General features: G+C 40.9%; 1 protein-coding gene across 2 annotated transcripts in view; it reads right to left on the reverse strand.

The window, feature by feature from the left end:
- Window positions 1-1,933: 1,933 nt before the first annotated feature.
- Window positions 1,934-14,312, reverse strand: part of ZNF475 (zinc finger protein 475) — a 33,903-nt gene continuing 21,524 nt past the window's right edge. Inside the window, exons 4-6 of one of the 2 annotated variants that reach the window (XM_020803626.3) lie at window positions 10,912-10,956; window positions 8,256-8,436; window positions 1,934-2,645 (exon numbers count right to left, since the gene is read on the reverse strand). In XM_020803626.3, coding sequence (XP_020659285.3) covers window positions 2,464-2,645; window positions 8,256-8,436; window positions 10,912-10,956 — 408 coding nt within the window. In that variant the 3' untranslated portion in view covers window positions 1,934-2,463. The remainder of the gene's footprint in view (window positions 2,646-8,255; window positions 8,437-10,911; window positions 10,957-14,312) is intronic. The other variant, XM_020803630.3, reaches the window with a different exon arrangement.

Consider the following 14,312-nt stretch of genomic DNA (forward strand, 5'->3'; position numbering starts at 1 on the left):
AAGGAACCTCACAAACCATGCTGAAGCCACCTTCCTGTGAACAGCACAGGACTTCTTATCCTACAGGGCAACCACGGTTCTGTCTCAAGAGGTATCTGGCCCCAATAATTTAGTAAGGCACACCATGTGGTGGGCAGAATGAGGTCGATTTGGGTGTGAAGGAATTTTTGACAGTTCTACTGTGTTGGACAGATCAGTACAGTACTTGATGGGGTTTAGACTCAATGGAAATCAAATCCCTCACAGGGGTGGAGGTCCAATTATAATCTTCCAACTTTGGAGGCTGGTGGATCTACATGGTTTCCTGAGGTTTCTTGGGGAGTTTTCTGTTGTTTCAGCATGTGATCCTGCTGAAGTCTTGGTTGATGTTTGGAATGGGGAAACAGCCAAGACTGGAGACATAATCACTCCTAAGCATCCGCTCCAGAACAAGAACAGGATGCTGACAATTTGACAGCCCACTGTGATGAATTTGTACAGCACTTTGCAGACAAAGTTGCTCAGATCCACTCTGACTTCAATACTCTAGGTGATAAAGCCCCTGTGGATGTAAATTTAGCCCTTCCTGTCATATGTTCATGGATGCTATTTATTATTTGCAGCCCATAGATTTTAACAGGATCCTTGTACAGGTGAATGCCACCATATGTGTGAGGGATCTTGGCCTTCCTGGCTCATGAAAGCAGACAGTGGGGGTTGGACAAATGGGCAAAAGGTGTGCTGAGTGCCTGCATACAGTAAAGTAGGGTTCCAGCATGCCAAAAGTAGGCAACAGTGAGACTGCTAATGAAAAGCCTCTCTTTGAAACCCACTATGCTGGACAATGATCAAACCATCTTCTGTGTTCCATTTTTGGATAGAGTGTTGGAGTGTGTCCTGACTTCTCAGCTCTGGGGGTTCCTGAAAGAGATAGATTATCTTGATCCATTTTAATCCATCTTTGGGCCTGGTCATGAAATGGAGACCACTGTAGTTGCCTTGGTGAACTGGACAAGAGGAGTATTTCTGTATTGGTCCTGCTGGACCTCTCAGTGGATTTTGATGCCTTTGACTACAGTCTCCATCAAGGATGGGACTTGGAAGCATCATTTACACATCATAAATTAGAACAAAATATGCAAACATCATATGAATACCAGTAAGATTCTGGCTGTTGTTGTTGTTTAGTTGTGTCCGACTCTTCGTGACCCCATGGACCAGAGCATGCCAGGCCCTCCTGTCTTCAAGATTCTGGCAACTGTAACTAAAATGTGAAATATTGTAATAGGGAGGTGGCCAAGAACAGGCTAGGATTTGGATGATCCCATGGATTGGGGAAGACACAAAGTGTGTGATTTAGATGTTTCTGAGATCAACCCATCAAGGGGAAATAAAGGGAGTTGTGAAAAATTGAAAAGACTGGTGATTAGATCAAATGGTAAAACTAGTACCTAAAGTTGAAATATTAAGTCTTGCAACAGGATTTGGAAGAGAAGTTGCAGAGCTTAGAAATGCCTTGTTACAACTAACTAGTTACCTTTAAGTAATTTTTTTTCTTATGTTGGTAATATAATTACATTATGTTACAATTCTAACTTCACAAGGGATACCTTTATTCCCATTGCAGTGTAACTGCAAATTTTAGTTACTTTTGCAGTTACAGACTGTGGTTTTATTGAATATTGGGGGAGGACTACCACATGATAGTTTAGTTGCTGGCTTCTGCTAGGCTTCATGCTGCTGCCTTATGTCTTGCAATGGATGCTAAAGTGACTATGAGACTGGCAGGAGAAGAATACAGTATTTTGTTTCAGAGGCAAGAGCCCTTACAGCATTAAGAGGCTGTCTTTAAAACCAACAATTTCTTTGGACCTCAGAATGGTAACTGTATCCAATTATTCTAAAGCACCTTTTGAAAAGTAACTTAACTTTGAAAAAGTAAATTGCCAATCTCTGGAAAGTTAATTCCTTTATTGGGTCTTACTATTAGACCATGACCCCAGGTCTAAGAGCTGGCATTTAAGAAGCAAAATAGGAGATTAAGTCTTCCAAACACACGAAAGTCTCACTTCTAAAGAAGGCTGCTGAAGCCTTTATTGTTCTTATCCAGCTGCAGACAAAAGTCTTTTAAAAGAAATTTAAATATATAAAAATAAGTATTTTTGCACATGATTTACTAATCTTGGGTATGAAAAGTCATAATCATTTCTTCACAAAAAAAAAGGCTAAAGTGGAAAAATGGTATATCTTACACAGCCTGGAAGCCATAGTCTATTCCAGAGGATCCAGAAAAGATTCGAGCTACTTACGGCCCCTTATAATACCACCACCACAAAACACTGTTAGAAGCTACATGTTCAATGTTTCACCTATACAATCAATAGCTTGCTAACTTCACACGGGACATGTTTGAAACGTGATTCTATATAGTGCCATGATTCTTCAGTGCTGGAACTTCTATAAGTCAGAGAGAGGTTTTGTCCTTTAAATCTTTCCACTGAATGAAGGAGCATTTTCCTTAGGTGTCTTCGGTTTACATGACCGCTGGTGGACGATCAGTCTGTCTGGCAGGAAGGTACGACCACAAATATCACATGGAACTAACTGGTTCTGGGCACTTTGCCAGGCAGACTCATTTAAAGCATCAAGATCATAGTAACCTTTTGCTGGAAAATTAAAAAGGGAGAAGATCAGTTTTCATTCTGGAGAGCCATGTTCGGCTTGTACGGAAAATATTTTCAGGAAATACCTGTTGACTGAGCCTTTCACTTCTAACTAAATCATAGCCCTTTGGAGGGAAGAAACCCCCCCCCCACCAAAACTCTGCTTATTGTCTCAGGGGTCAAATAAAGTTAACTACAAACTGAATCATCTTGTATGTATGGAGAAAACATTTCAGCATGTGCTATGTTACACATTCTTAACTAATTATTAACATATTTGCCTAAACTTCAAAATCAGCCTGTTTCGCCACTTGGCCTTCACACAAATCCTGCGAAATGAGTCAATAGCATCCAAGCAAAGAGACAAAGAGACTAAGAGCACACCCTGTTCCTTTCTTTGCTCTGTTCCTCCCCACACACCCCTCCGCTGTTCTTGGGTACAGGTTCCAATTTCATTCCAATTTAGGTGTGTGTGTGTGGTGTCCCCCCCTCCCTTTAAATAGGTTTGGTGTGCTTTAGAGCAAGGTTAATTCAAAGACCCAATGGGCAAAGTCAGGAAGACTCAATTTAAGTCCATTTTCTTATTCTTCCCAGCTATTTCAAATGGAACTGCCTGTAATTAAGCCTGGAGGCTGAGGCAGCTGGAGTGCATTTTAAATAGTATAATTTGCATCCAACCCCTTGTTCCCTTTTTTGACTTAAAATGGGCTTTAAATCTTCTTCATGGATTGCTGCCTTGTCGTGGCGAAGGGGCTTGAGTAACTCAGAGAAACTATGGGCTATGCCGTGCAGGGACACCCAAGACGGACAGGACATAGTGGAGAGTTCCGACCAAACGCAATCCACCTGGAGTAGGAAATGGCAAGCCACTCCAGTATCTTTGCCAAGAACACCCCATGATCAGAAACAAAAGGCTAAAAGATATGACGCTGAAAGATGGGCCCCTCAGGTCGGAAGGCGTCCAACATGCTACTGAGGAAGAGCGGAGGACAAGTACAAGTAGCTCCAGAGCTAATGAAGTGGTTGGGCCAAAGCCGAAAGGACGCTCAGCTGTGGACGTGCCTGGAAGTGAAAGGAAAATCCAATGCTGCAAAGAAAAATACTGCATAGGAACCTGGAATGTAAGATCTATGAACATTGGGAAGCTGGAGGTGGTCAAACAGGAGATGGCAAGAATAAACATCGACATCCTGGGCATCAGTGAACTAAAATGGACAGGAATGGGCGAATTCAGCTCAGATGATTATCATATCTACTATTGTGGACAAGAATCCCGTAGAAGGAATGGAGTAGCCCTCATAGTCAACAAAAGAGTGGGAAAAGCTGTAATGGGATACAATCTCAAAAATGATAGAATGATGTCAATACGAATCCAAGGCAGACCATTCAACATCACAATAATCCAAGTTTATGCACCAACCAGCATTGCTGAGGAGACTGAAATTGAACAATTCTATGAAGATTTACAACACCTTCTAGAACTGACACCAAAGAAAGATGTTCTTCTCATTCTAGGGGACTGGAATGCTAAAGTAGGGAGCCAAGAGATAAAAGGAACAACAGGGAAGTTTGGCCTTGGAGTTCAGAACGAAGCAGGACAAAGGCTAATAGAGTTTTGTCAAGAGAATAAGCTGGTCATCACAAACACTCTTTTCCAACAACACAAGAGGCGACTCTATACATGGAAATCACCAGATGGGCAATATCGAAATCAGATTGATTATATTCTCTGCAGCCAAAGATGGAGAAGCTCTATACAGTCAGCAAAAACAAGACCTGGAGCTGACTGCGGTTCTGATCATCAGCTTCTCATAGCAAAATTCAAGCTTAGACTGAAGAGATTAGGAAAAACCACTGGGCCACTCAGGTATAATCTAAACCAAATCCCTTATGAATACACAGTGGAAGTAAAGAACAGATTTAAGGAACTAGATTTGGTGGACAGAGTGCCTGAAGAACTTTGGATAGAGGCTCGTAACATTGTCCAGGAGGCAGCAACGAAAACCATCCCAAAGAAAAGGAAATGCAAGAAAGCAAAGTGGCTGTCCAACGAGGCCTTAGAAATAGCAGAGAGGAGAAGGGAAGCAAAATGCAAGGGAGATAGGGAAAGTTACAGAAACTTGAATTCTGACTTCCAAAGAATAGCAAGGAGAGACAAGAGGGCCTTCTTAAATGAACAATGCAAAGAAATAGAGGAAGATAACAGAAAAGGAAAGACCAGAGATCTGTTCAGGAAAATTGGACATATTAGAGGAACATTTTGCGCAAAGATGAACATGATAAAAGACAAAAATGGGAGGGACCTAACAGAAGCAGAAGACGTCAAGAAGAGGTGGCAAGAATACACAGAGGAATTATATCAGAAAGATGTGGATATCCCGGACAACCCAGACAATGTAGTTGCTGACCTTGAGCCAGACATCCTGGAGAGCGAAGTCAAGTGGGCCTTAGAAAGCCTGGCTAACAACAAGGCCAGTGGAGGTGATGGCATTCCAGTTGAACTATTTAAAATCTTGAAAGATGATGCTGTTAAGGTGCTACATTCAATATGCCAGCAAGTTTGGAAAACTCAACAGTGGCCAGAGGATTGGAAAAGATCAGTCTACATCCCAATCCCAAAGAAAGGCAGTGCCAAAGAATGCTCCAACTACCGTACAATTGCACTCATTTCACACGCTAGCAAGGTTATGCTCAAAATCCTGCAAGGTAGGCTTCAGCAGTATGTGGACCGAGAACTCCCAGAAGTACAAGCTGGATTCCGAAGAGGCAGAGGAACTCGAGACCAAATTGCTAACTTGCGCTGGATTATGGAGAAAGCCAGAGAGTTCCAGAAAAATATCTACTTCTGCTTCATTGACTATGCGAAAGCCTTTGACTGTGTGGACCACAGCAAACTATGGCAAGTTCTTAAAGAAATGGGAGTGCCTGACCACTTTATCTGTCTCCTGAGAAACCTATATATGGGACAGGAAGCAACAGTTAGAACTGGTCATGGAACAACTGAGTGGTTCAAAATTGGGAAAGGAGTACGGCAAGGCTGTATATTGTCCCCCAGCTTATTTAACTTATATGCGGAATACATCATGCGGAAGGCTGGACTGGAAGAAACCCAAGCCGGAATTAAGATTGCCGGAAGAAATATCAACAACCTCCGATATGCAGATGATACCACTCTGATGGCAGAAAGTGAGGAGGAATTAAAGAACCTTGTAATGAGAGTGAAAGAGGAGAGTGCAAAAAACGGTCTGAAACTCAACATCAAAAAAACTAAGATCATGGCCACTGGTCCCATCACCTCCTGGGAAATAGAAGGGGAAGATATGGAGGCAGTGTCAAATTTTATCTTCCTGGGCTCCATGATCACTGCAGATGGAGACAGCAGCCCTGAAATTAAAAGGCGCCTTCTTCTTGGGAGGAAAGCGATGACAAATCTGGACAGCATCTTGAAAAGCAGAGACATCACCTTGCCAACAAAAGTCCGAATAGTCAAAGCTATGGTTTTTCCTGTCGTGATGTATGGAAGTGAGAGCTGGACCATAAAGAAAGCAGACCGCCGAAGAATTGATGCCTTTGAATTGTGGTGCTGGAGGAGGCTCTTGAGAATCCCCTGGACTGCAAGGAGAACAAACCTATCAGTTCTAAAGGAAATCAACCCTGAGTGCTCACTGGAAGGACAGATCCTGAAGCTGAGGCTCCAGTACTTTGGCCATCTAATGAGAAGAAAAGACTCCCTGGAAAAGACCCTGATGTTGGGAAAGTGTGATGGCAAGAGGAGAAGGGGACGACCGAGGATGAGATGGCTGGACAGTGTCTGCGAAGCAACCAACATGAACCTGACACAACTCCGGGAGGCAGTAGAAGACAGGAGGGCCTGGCGTGCTCTGGTCCATGGGGTCACGAAGAGTCGGACACGACTAAACGACTAAACACACGGGCTTTAAATCCTCTTGCCTTCCACAGAGTTACCTTTAGCTGAGGTTGTTTAACAACTGAATAAGCTCCTACAGCAGCACCTACTCGTCATCATCCTGCTTGACAGTGCATGGCAAGCAAGACCTGCAGCTTTATTCAAAACACCAAGCTCTTTGCCTTTGCCAGAACGTATGGTATTTTAAAGGCACTAACTTTTGACATATTACCTAGATTTTATGTGCAGATATTGAGTGCAAGTCTGTTTTAAACCAACGCTTTGAAAAAAGAAGGGGAAAAGCCCATTGTTGATATAGCAGGCAACACATAGATCTTTCCATAAGAGTCCATTCGTTTGTAACATGATTCATATCCAGTGTGTTGTAGGAGAATGAGCCTTAGACCTCTTAATCTGTCTGTTCCTAATATTCCTTTTCACCAGACGAGTAGACAACTATGCTTCTTTTTTTTTTTGGCTGATGCAAATATTCTCATTTGCAGGAAATGAATGTATATGCTATATACTTTGGATATTCAGGGGCAACCGGATCTTTCTCCATTGCAAAATACCATTGGGAAGGGTGATTTGGGGTGGAAAATTGGAAGGGAGAGGTGGATGCTTAACCTGTCCCTCACCAGCCACTTTTCCTCTGAAAGTCTGTCCCTGTTGCTTTCCTTTTCACTTATAGGTCAGAGTTCTAGATCCCTGTCTGCAAGGTACAGTACCAGAAAATTGCTGGGGATAGATGAAGCACTGGCAGAGGACACCGATGGCAAGACTGACCCCCGCAGCCTCCCCACTGCCATAAAAATTCACATGGGGGAGTTCTTTGAAGCAGAGAAGAAACTGTTGGGCTAATGTTACATGTGGCTATGGCATAATGGACAGTTGAATTCTTTGTAGAAAGACAGAGTGAGAGCAGAGGCCTGCTCAACTGCCATGGAATCTGGTAACAAACTTTCTGTTTGCTTGCTCTAAGCATGTCAAAGCCAGCCAGTTACCTATAGGTTCCATTAATCAGATTTTGATATGACATTTGGGGGGAAAAAAGATTTTCCTATGCCTTAATTTTTAAAACTCATTGATATTATGTTTTTCTTGCTATTCAAGGAATGACTCCTTAGTATTTAACACATGGCAGATGTGCTGCTTTCAACTTTCCCCCCCCACAATACAGTATACTAAAAAATTGAAAATGACCATAAACCCCTGAATGACCCCAAAATTCAACATGACCCCAATATACAAGTAATTGCCCCCAAAAGTAATGTTTCAGAGATAATGTTTTTACATGTCGTCTGTTACTGCCAAACCCTGCCATTCATGCAGTGGAACAACTTCAGTACAAAACATTTCCAGCAGTAATATGCCCAACCTCCTCTTGTCATTGCCATCCTTGTGAATCTTGTGAGTCTAATTGTCATTTATTTGCTGTTCAAATTGTCCAGATCTGACCAATATGAGGCTATCTTCAGAAATACAAAATCCCATTCATGTTTCCAAATAAGACTATAGAGAAGTTGTCAAATAAGCTAAATGGCATTATTTTAATCAGGTGAAGGAAAATGGTATACAACATGATAATGGATCTTTATGCTATCTCTGCAAGCAGCATAGACAGTCCATCTATACATTGATTAATTGAGATCAGTCTAGTGACCAACACTGTACAGATGGACAATAGGCAATGTCCAGATACTTACCTCCTATGGATCTAACTGCTGGCTTCACAGGTACAGGTCTTCGTAGATGTTTTGGCAGTTGATCATTCTCAATATGCCATTTTTTAAGACATTGTGGTTCATGGATGCTTATTGAATGAGTTCCATACTCACGGCCACAAATGTAACAGATAACGGTTGGAGGTTTCCTTATTACTGCAGGCTGGGAACAACAAAATGCCATAACATTATTGATTTTTGGTTTCATAAAGTCACGAGTCAGTGTGATAGTTAGAGTTTTATGAGTTTTGGACTGAGACTTGGCAGATCCAGATTCTAGTCCTGTGTCGATTTATGAAATTCTCTGGGTGATCTTTGGACAATACCTGACCCATCTCATAGGGTTGCAGGTGTGGGAATAAAGTGAGAAGGAGAGCCATGCCCACCACTTTGAACTAACTGAAAGGAATATAAATTCAGTGGATAACTAAATAACTGGCTTAAATTCTATGGCAGATGCTGTTATAGTAAGATACCCTGTGGACAAAGTGAGGGTTTAGAAGCAATTTCAAAGATGCTGTGTTTTGAATGTATCTTTGGGCTAGTTGTTCCTAATCCCCGAAGAGAATTAGTTACCATGTTTATTTTGGGATCTGGTTAATGTTGAAAACATTCACAAAGACTGCTTTTGCATAGATTGGCTCCTGAAATCTACTTTGGATGTTTCAGGAAAGCTTCAGAGTAAAGTTGGCACGGAAGGAATGCATGTTAGATAACTACAGTTGTTTGTAATTGTTGGGCTATTGTCTTTCAATAAATGAATATATCTGATGTGCGTTTGTGTGCATGATCAGAGCTCCTTATCATGTTCACTTCAGATTTCTCTGTTTCTCATAAAAAGGTCTGAGAGCCCTCTGGGTGGGGAAATGTGAGGGGATGGTGTTTTAATCACGTCTACAGTTTGAGGCATAGTGCTTGAATAGGCCTCATCATAACCTCAACATCGAGGATGAGAAAGGCCTACTGAGGGCTTCTCAGCAAGAAATCCCTGTAAAACTCAGAAATCAACCTGCTTTTAATAATTCAAGGTAATTGTGGATGATATGTATAATCTCTTATCATGCAGAATCCATAACTTTTCCTAGCTGTCTTCACATTCCACATATACAGGTGAGTATTTGTAGAAGATGCTGGCCCTAATCCATTTAGTAGTCCCAAATATAAAATAATGCTGACTTGAGAGTCTACTTTTATCTAAACGGCGTTGGATCAATGGGTCTAATCTAATTAGGACTACGCTTTGCGTTCGGGCCATTATTTCCAGTTATAACAGACACATGATCACAGACTTATATGGTAAACATGGGTTTCCTTTAGAGATGGGCACAAACCGCTGGTTTGTTGGTTTATGTCAGGTTAAGTAATCAGCCAAACAAGTGTTTGGCACTTCCCAGACCTGCCTTTTCTGGTGGGCACCCACTCAGAGGCAGCACCTGGAGGAGGTAGGGCAAGGAAGCTGGGGCACCGCCTCTGAGTAGGCACGTACTGGAGGAGGCAAGGGTGGGAAGCACTAAACGCCTGTTCAGCTGGTAAATGGACCAGCACGAACCACTGAACCAGCAGTTCGTGCCCATCTCTAGTTTCCAATTGTTCTCCTATTTTTCTCACACAACTCTTGAGCCATTTATCTTCCCAGTTCTAGTCCCTGTCTTTTTAGATCAGTGGTTCTTAACCTTGGGTTACTCAGGTGTTTTTGGACTGCAACTCTCAGAAGGCTTCACCACCAGCTGTGTTTCTGGGAGTTGCAGTTCAAAAACACCTGAGTAACTCAAGGTTAAGAACCACTGTTTTAGATTTTGGAGATTAAAATAATTGATAAAGTTGATATTTATATGAACTATTTTTATACTGTGGTAGAAAACTTTCCATTTTTCTTCCTCAATACCCTTTAGAGGAAAGGCCAGGTTGGGAAAGATTATGATTCTAAATTATTTGTGGTTGGGACTACACAAGATGGACATTCAAACAATTTTCCAACTTGATTTTTAACAAGGCATGCTCTAGACTTCTGTTTTTGATTTCTACTTTTTTAAAACAATTTAAGAATGCCACATCAAATGCCCTACCAGTCACCAAGTAAACCAACCAAATTGGTTAGAGTTATCTGATTATGCAGTTTATCCATCTTTTCATTTTAGACATTATTAAATTGCCTTTACTTAACTAAATTCAAAAGCCTAGTTATTTCATGATATGCTGCGACTGAAATTTTAAAAAAGTATTCTCCGCTCATATTCAGAGTTTTTCTAATTAAATCATGTTCATCCTACATCCTTCCTTTAATGTATCTAACATACTGCAGTCATAATGTGATAGGTTTTACTTTGACTACTGGGTATTTTATTTCAGCAGACTTTACAAAGCCTAATTCAGTTCCTTTATTCTTATTTAATACAGCATATTCATCTTTTCCAGGATCCTGACTGCCAAACATTCCCTTAAAATTAGACATATATTTTTCTAGACATATTGGACAGGATCATTGCAAAACCTGTTCTTTGTAATGAAGTAATTTTATTTTTAGACTGAAATATAGATGAAATTCAAATAAGGATTTCAGAAGAGGAGGCACTGTAGGTTTTAAACCAAAAAGGAATTTATCTCTCCTCTCTGTTGAAGAAGAATTATAAGAACCTACCAGCACAGCTTCTAATGAGCCTGTAGAACAAGGTTTGGACCTTGCCTGCATAGTGGCAGAGGAAATAATAAAATTAAATAATAAAAATTCAAATAAATATTTTATTTGTGCTAGCACCCAGGCAAAAGGAAAAAGCAGCATATGGCAGCAGCAGGTAATCAAGGTATAGCCAAATGAATTAATTTTTCACCATAACCTGCCCAACACATCAGTTGGGGGGGGGGGGAGAGATTCAGTGCTTGTTAATAGCAATTTACACAAGAAATTGAACAAAATGCTTTCCTCTAGAAGAATAGCACCCTCTTTCTTTACACAATGGAATGAGATTTTAACAATATCAAGTGGGAGAGTGCTTACAGCTTTTCCCATACCCTAGTGTATTCCAAAGCAGGATTTTGGAAGAGTGATGTCAAAACTGAACTGCTCAGCCAAAGTTAGGCTTAGCTCGTTTACTTTAGATACAATCACATTTAGGTAATCCAAATGAGGCCGTATATTCTGTTACCAACTCAATTACAAAACAACTATTTTGGCCCACTAAACCATAACAGACAATCTGGCTTGTTCTAGTTCTCAGGAAACAATGAATGTTAAACAAGATGTACAGCATGCCGGGACACAATACATTTCTTTTCTTTTACTTGCAAGGAAGAACATGGGTCCTAAATCTGGGTAGGGCCCATTGCATGTGATTAGGAGAACTTCAAACCTCCCTGCTTCTCAGCTTTGCAATTGACGATTGCCTAGACAATGGCTAAAGAAACAGGGGTCCATTAGCACATATGGAGATTCTTCTTCCTTTTTCACTCCTATGGGGTAGTGATTAAAGACACAAAGCTGGTTGGGATAGGTTTGATCTTTTGCTATCTCTAAGTGGTGGCCCCAGTATAGAGGGGTCCCTCACACGCTTACTTGCAAGTGAAGAAGGCTTCCCCATGGTATATATATTTAACTATTATTTATTGACTGTTTTAGTGAGGGAAATTTAGAAGAAAACGGGATAGTGGGAAAATACAGTGGGAAGATTCTAGTGTTCTGCTACAAGAGTTAGGCCCTGCTAAAATGAGATGACTCTGTTTTCAAAGAGGAATGTTTCTGGATCTTCCTCTAGACCAGTGGTTCTTAACGTGGGCAATAATGCCCCCCAGGGGGCGATTTCATTTTTCAGGGGGGCGGTAGAACGAAAAGGGGCGGCATGGGGGTGGCGGAACAAAAGGGGGCAGTAGGGGGGCGCTGGAGCGAGCCAAACCTGTGAAGGCGGCTGCAGCCACAGTGCTGGCAGTGGATCCAGTGCCGCTACCACCAGACAATCCAGCTCTTTCTGCCTGCCACATCTCGCCTTTCTCCCTTAGGGGAGCACTGAGTGTGGATTTGGTGGAAGGAAAGGGTAGCACCTGGATGGGGAGGAAGAGATGAGCCCCATTTTTCCGTCCTGCCTTCCCGCCCACCTTCCCACCCGTTGCAAGGGAAGCGTGGAGAGAAACAGGTCAGTTTGGGGTGGCATGGCAGGGTTTCTAGGGACGGGGCTGGCTCGGGTCCATCCTGGGTGGGTGGGAATTCGGCAGCTTTTCCGGCTTTTCTTGTTGTCCTGTTGTGGCTGGCTGGCTGTTGAATTTTATTTTCAGAAGTCATTGGATTTAAGTGTCTTTCTTAAATAAATAAATAAATAAATAAATAAATAAATAAATAAATAAATAAATAAATAAATAAATAAATAAATAAATAAATAAATAAATAAATAAATAAATATCACCGTGGGGAGGGGGGCAATGATAACTTCATCAATGGCCCAAGGGGGCGTTTCTTTCAAAAAGGTTAAGAACCACTGCTCTAGACCAGAGGTCCCAAGAACATCATGGTATGAAAGTATGTTGTGCAATTTCTCTTCCTGTGTTTGACCACACATAAATCAGGGCTTTTGTGCACCCAGTGAGGATATTCTTGGGCTTAGTCATCCTTCATTAGTAAGCTTCATTTTCTTTTTATTTGTAGATCCATTTGTGGAAGAAAGTAAACCCAAACCTTCTTTCCAGCTCTTCAACTTTCCAACTTTTGACCTTCATGTCAAAATGGATTCAAACAAAAACATCCAACTTGTTAACAAAGTACCTTATCATCAGTCCTCTCTAAGCTATGAATGTACTGTAGATTTCACTGATAATGCAACTATTTTGTCCAAAAGGTTCAGGACACTTTAGTTTTCTGAGGGTGGACACAATTCTTCACTTGAGTTTTCTAGCATAAGGTTTCCTGATTCCTAAATTAAACAGGTCTGAAATGATCTAAATGTATAATATCAAGCTGATGCTAAGGAAAATGTTGGTCTAATTAGGTGGCTCAAAGAAAGGCAACAGAAAAATGCAAGTCTTCGGGGGAAAAATGCTGAGGAAGATTCTTGTTGACACAATCCAGAAATGTAAATAGATTAAAGTATCTCCTAGCTTTTCTGTTCAAGATATCCTCCTGAAAGCCCTCAAACTCTTGTTTGAGTTTTCCAAACTTTGAAAGCCTAATAAACATCAAATGGCGATAGACAGTATAACATACTTGAAATATAGAAAAAAAATGAATACATATAACAGCTAAAGTTTATAGCTGACTGGATAGCTCAGTGGCTGTACAGCCAGAAGTTGTGAGTTCAATTCTTCACTGTGCATCTCAGGAAAATAACCAGCTTGTGTAACCTTAGGCAAGCTTAGAGATCGGAAGGCCTTGGGGGGAAAAGGAAAAATTGAAAAAGAAAACACCATCACATTTTCCCAGTTTTTTTCCAAAGCCATTTTTGTTTTGTTATTTCCAGAAAAATTGGGGGGGGGGGAATGGAATGTTGAACATGTTCTTTTACAATGATAAATGATATGTCTATGACATACTATTCAAACTATATAACATGAAGATCTTAATGAAAGACTTATGAGACTTAATGTATTTAAGTTCTCTGAGCAATCTGCACAATCTCAGAGCACTTCCAGAAGAAGGGAATGGTAAATGACTTCTGGGTATTCTCTAGCTAGAAAATCCTGGAAAAGGTTGCCATAAGTTGCAATGAACTTGATGAAATGTACCGTATTTTTCGCTCCATAAGACGCACCTTTCCATAAGACGCACCAATTTTTTAGGAGAAGAAAACAGGAAAATATAATCTGTTTTCTTAGCTCCATAAGACGCACAGACTTTCCACACCCCTGTTTTGTGGGGAAAAAAGTGAGTCTTATGGTGCAAAAAATACAGTAATTATTATTACAATATACAATTGTAATTTTGCACTGCTCTCCAAATGCTTGTTGGCATACCATATGGCTTATTTGCAGAAACTATACTGATTCTTCTTCAGCAAGAAAGGTCTTTCTATATGCTTGATCCTTTAAAAAAAAAAAAGACTGCCCATTAATTTACAAACA

The sequence above is a fragment of the Pogona vitticeps genome, chromosome 2, assembly GCF_051106095.1.
Source record: "Pogona vitticeps strain Pit_001003342236 chromosome 2, PviZW2.1, whole genome shotgun sequence".
In the NCBI taxonomy this organism is placed as follows: Eukaryota; Metazoa; Chordata; class Lepidosauria; order Squamata; family Agamidae; genus Pogona; species Pogona vitticeps.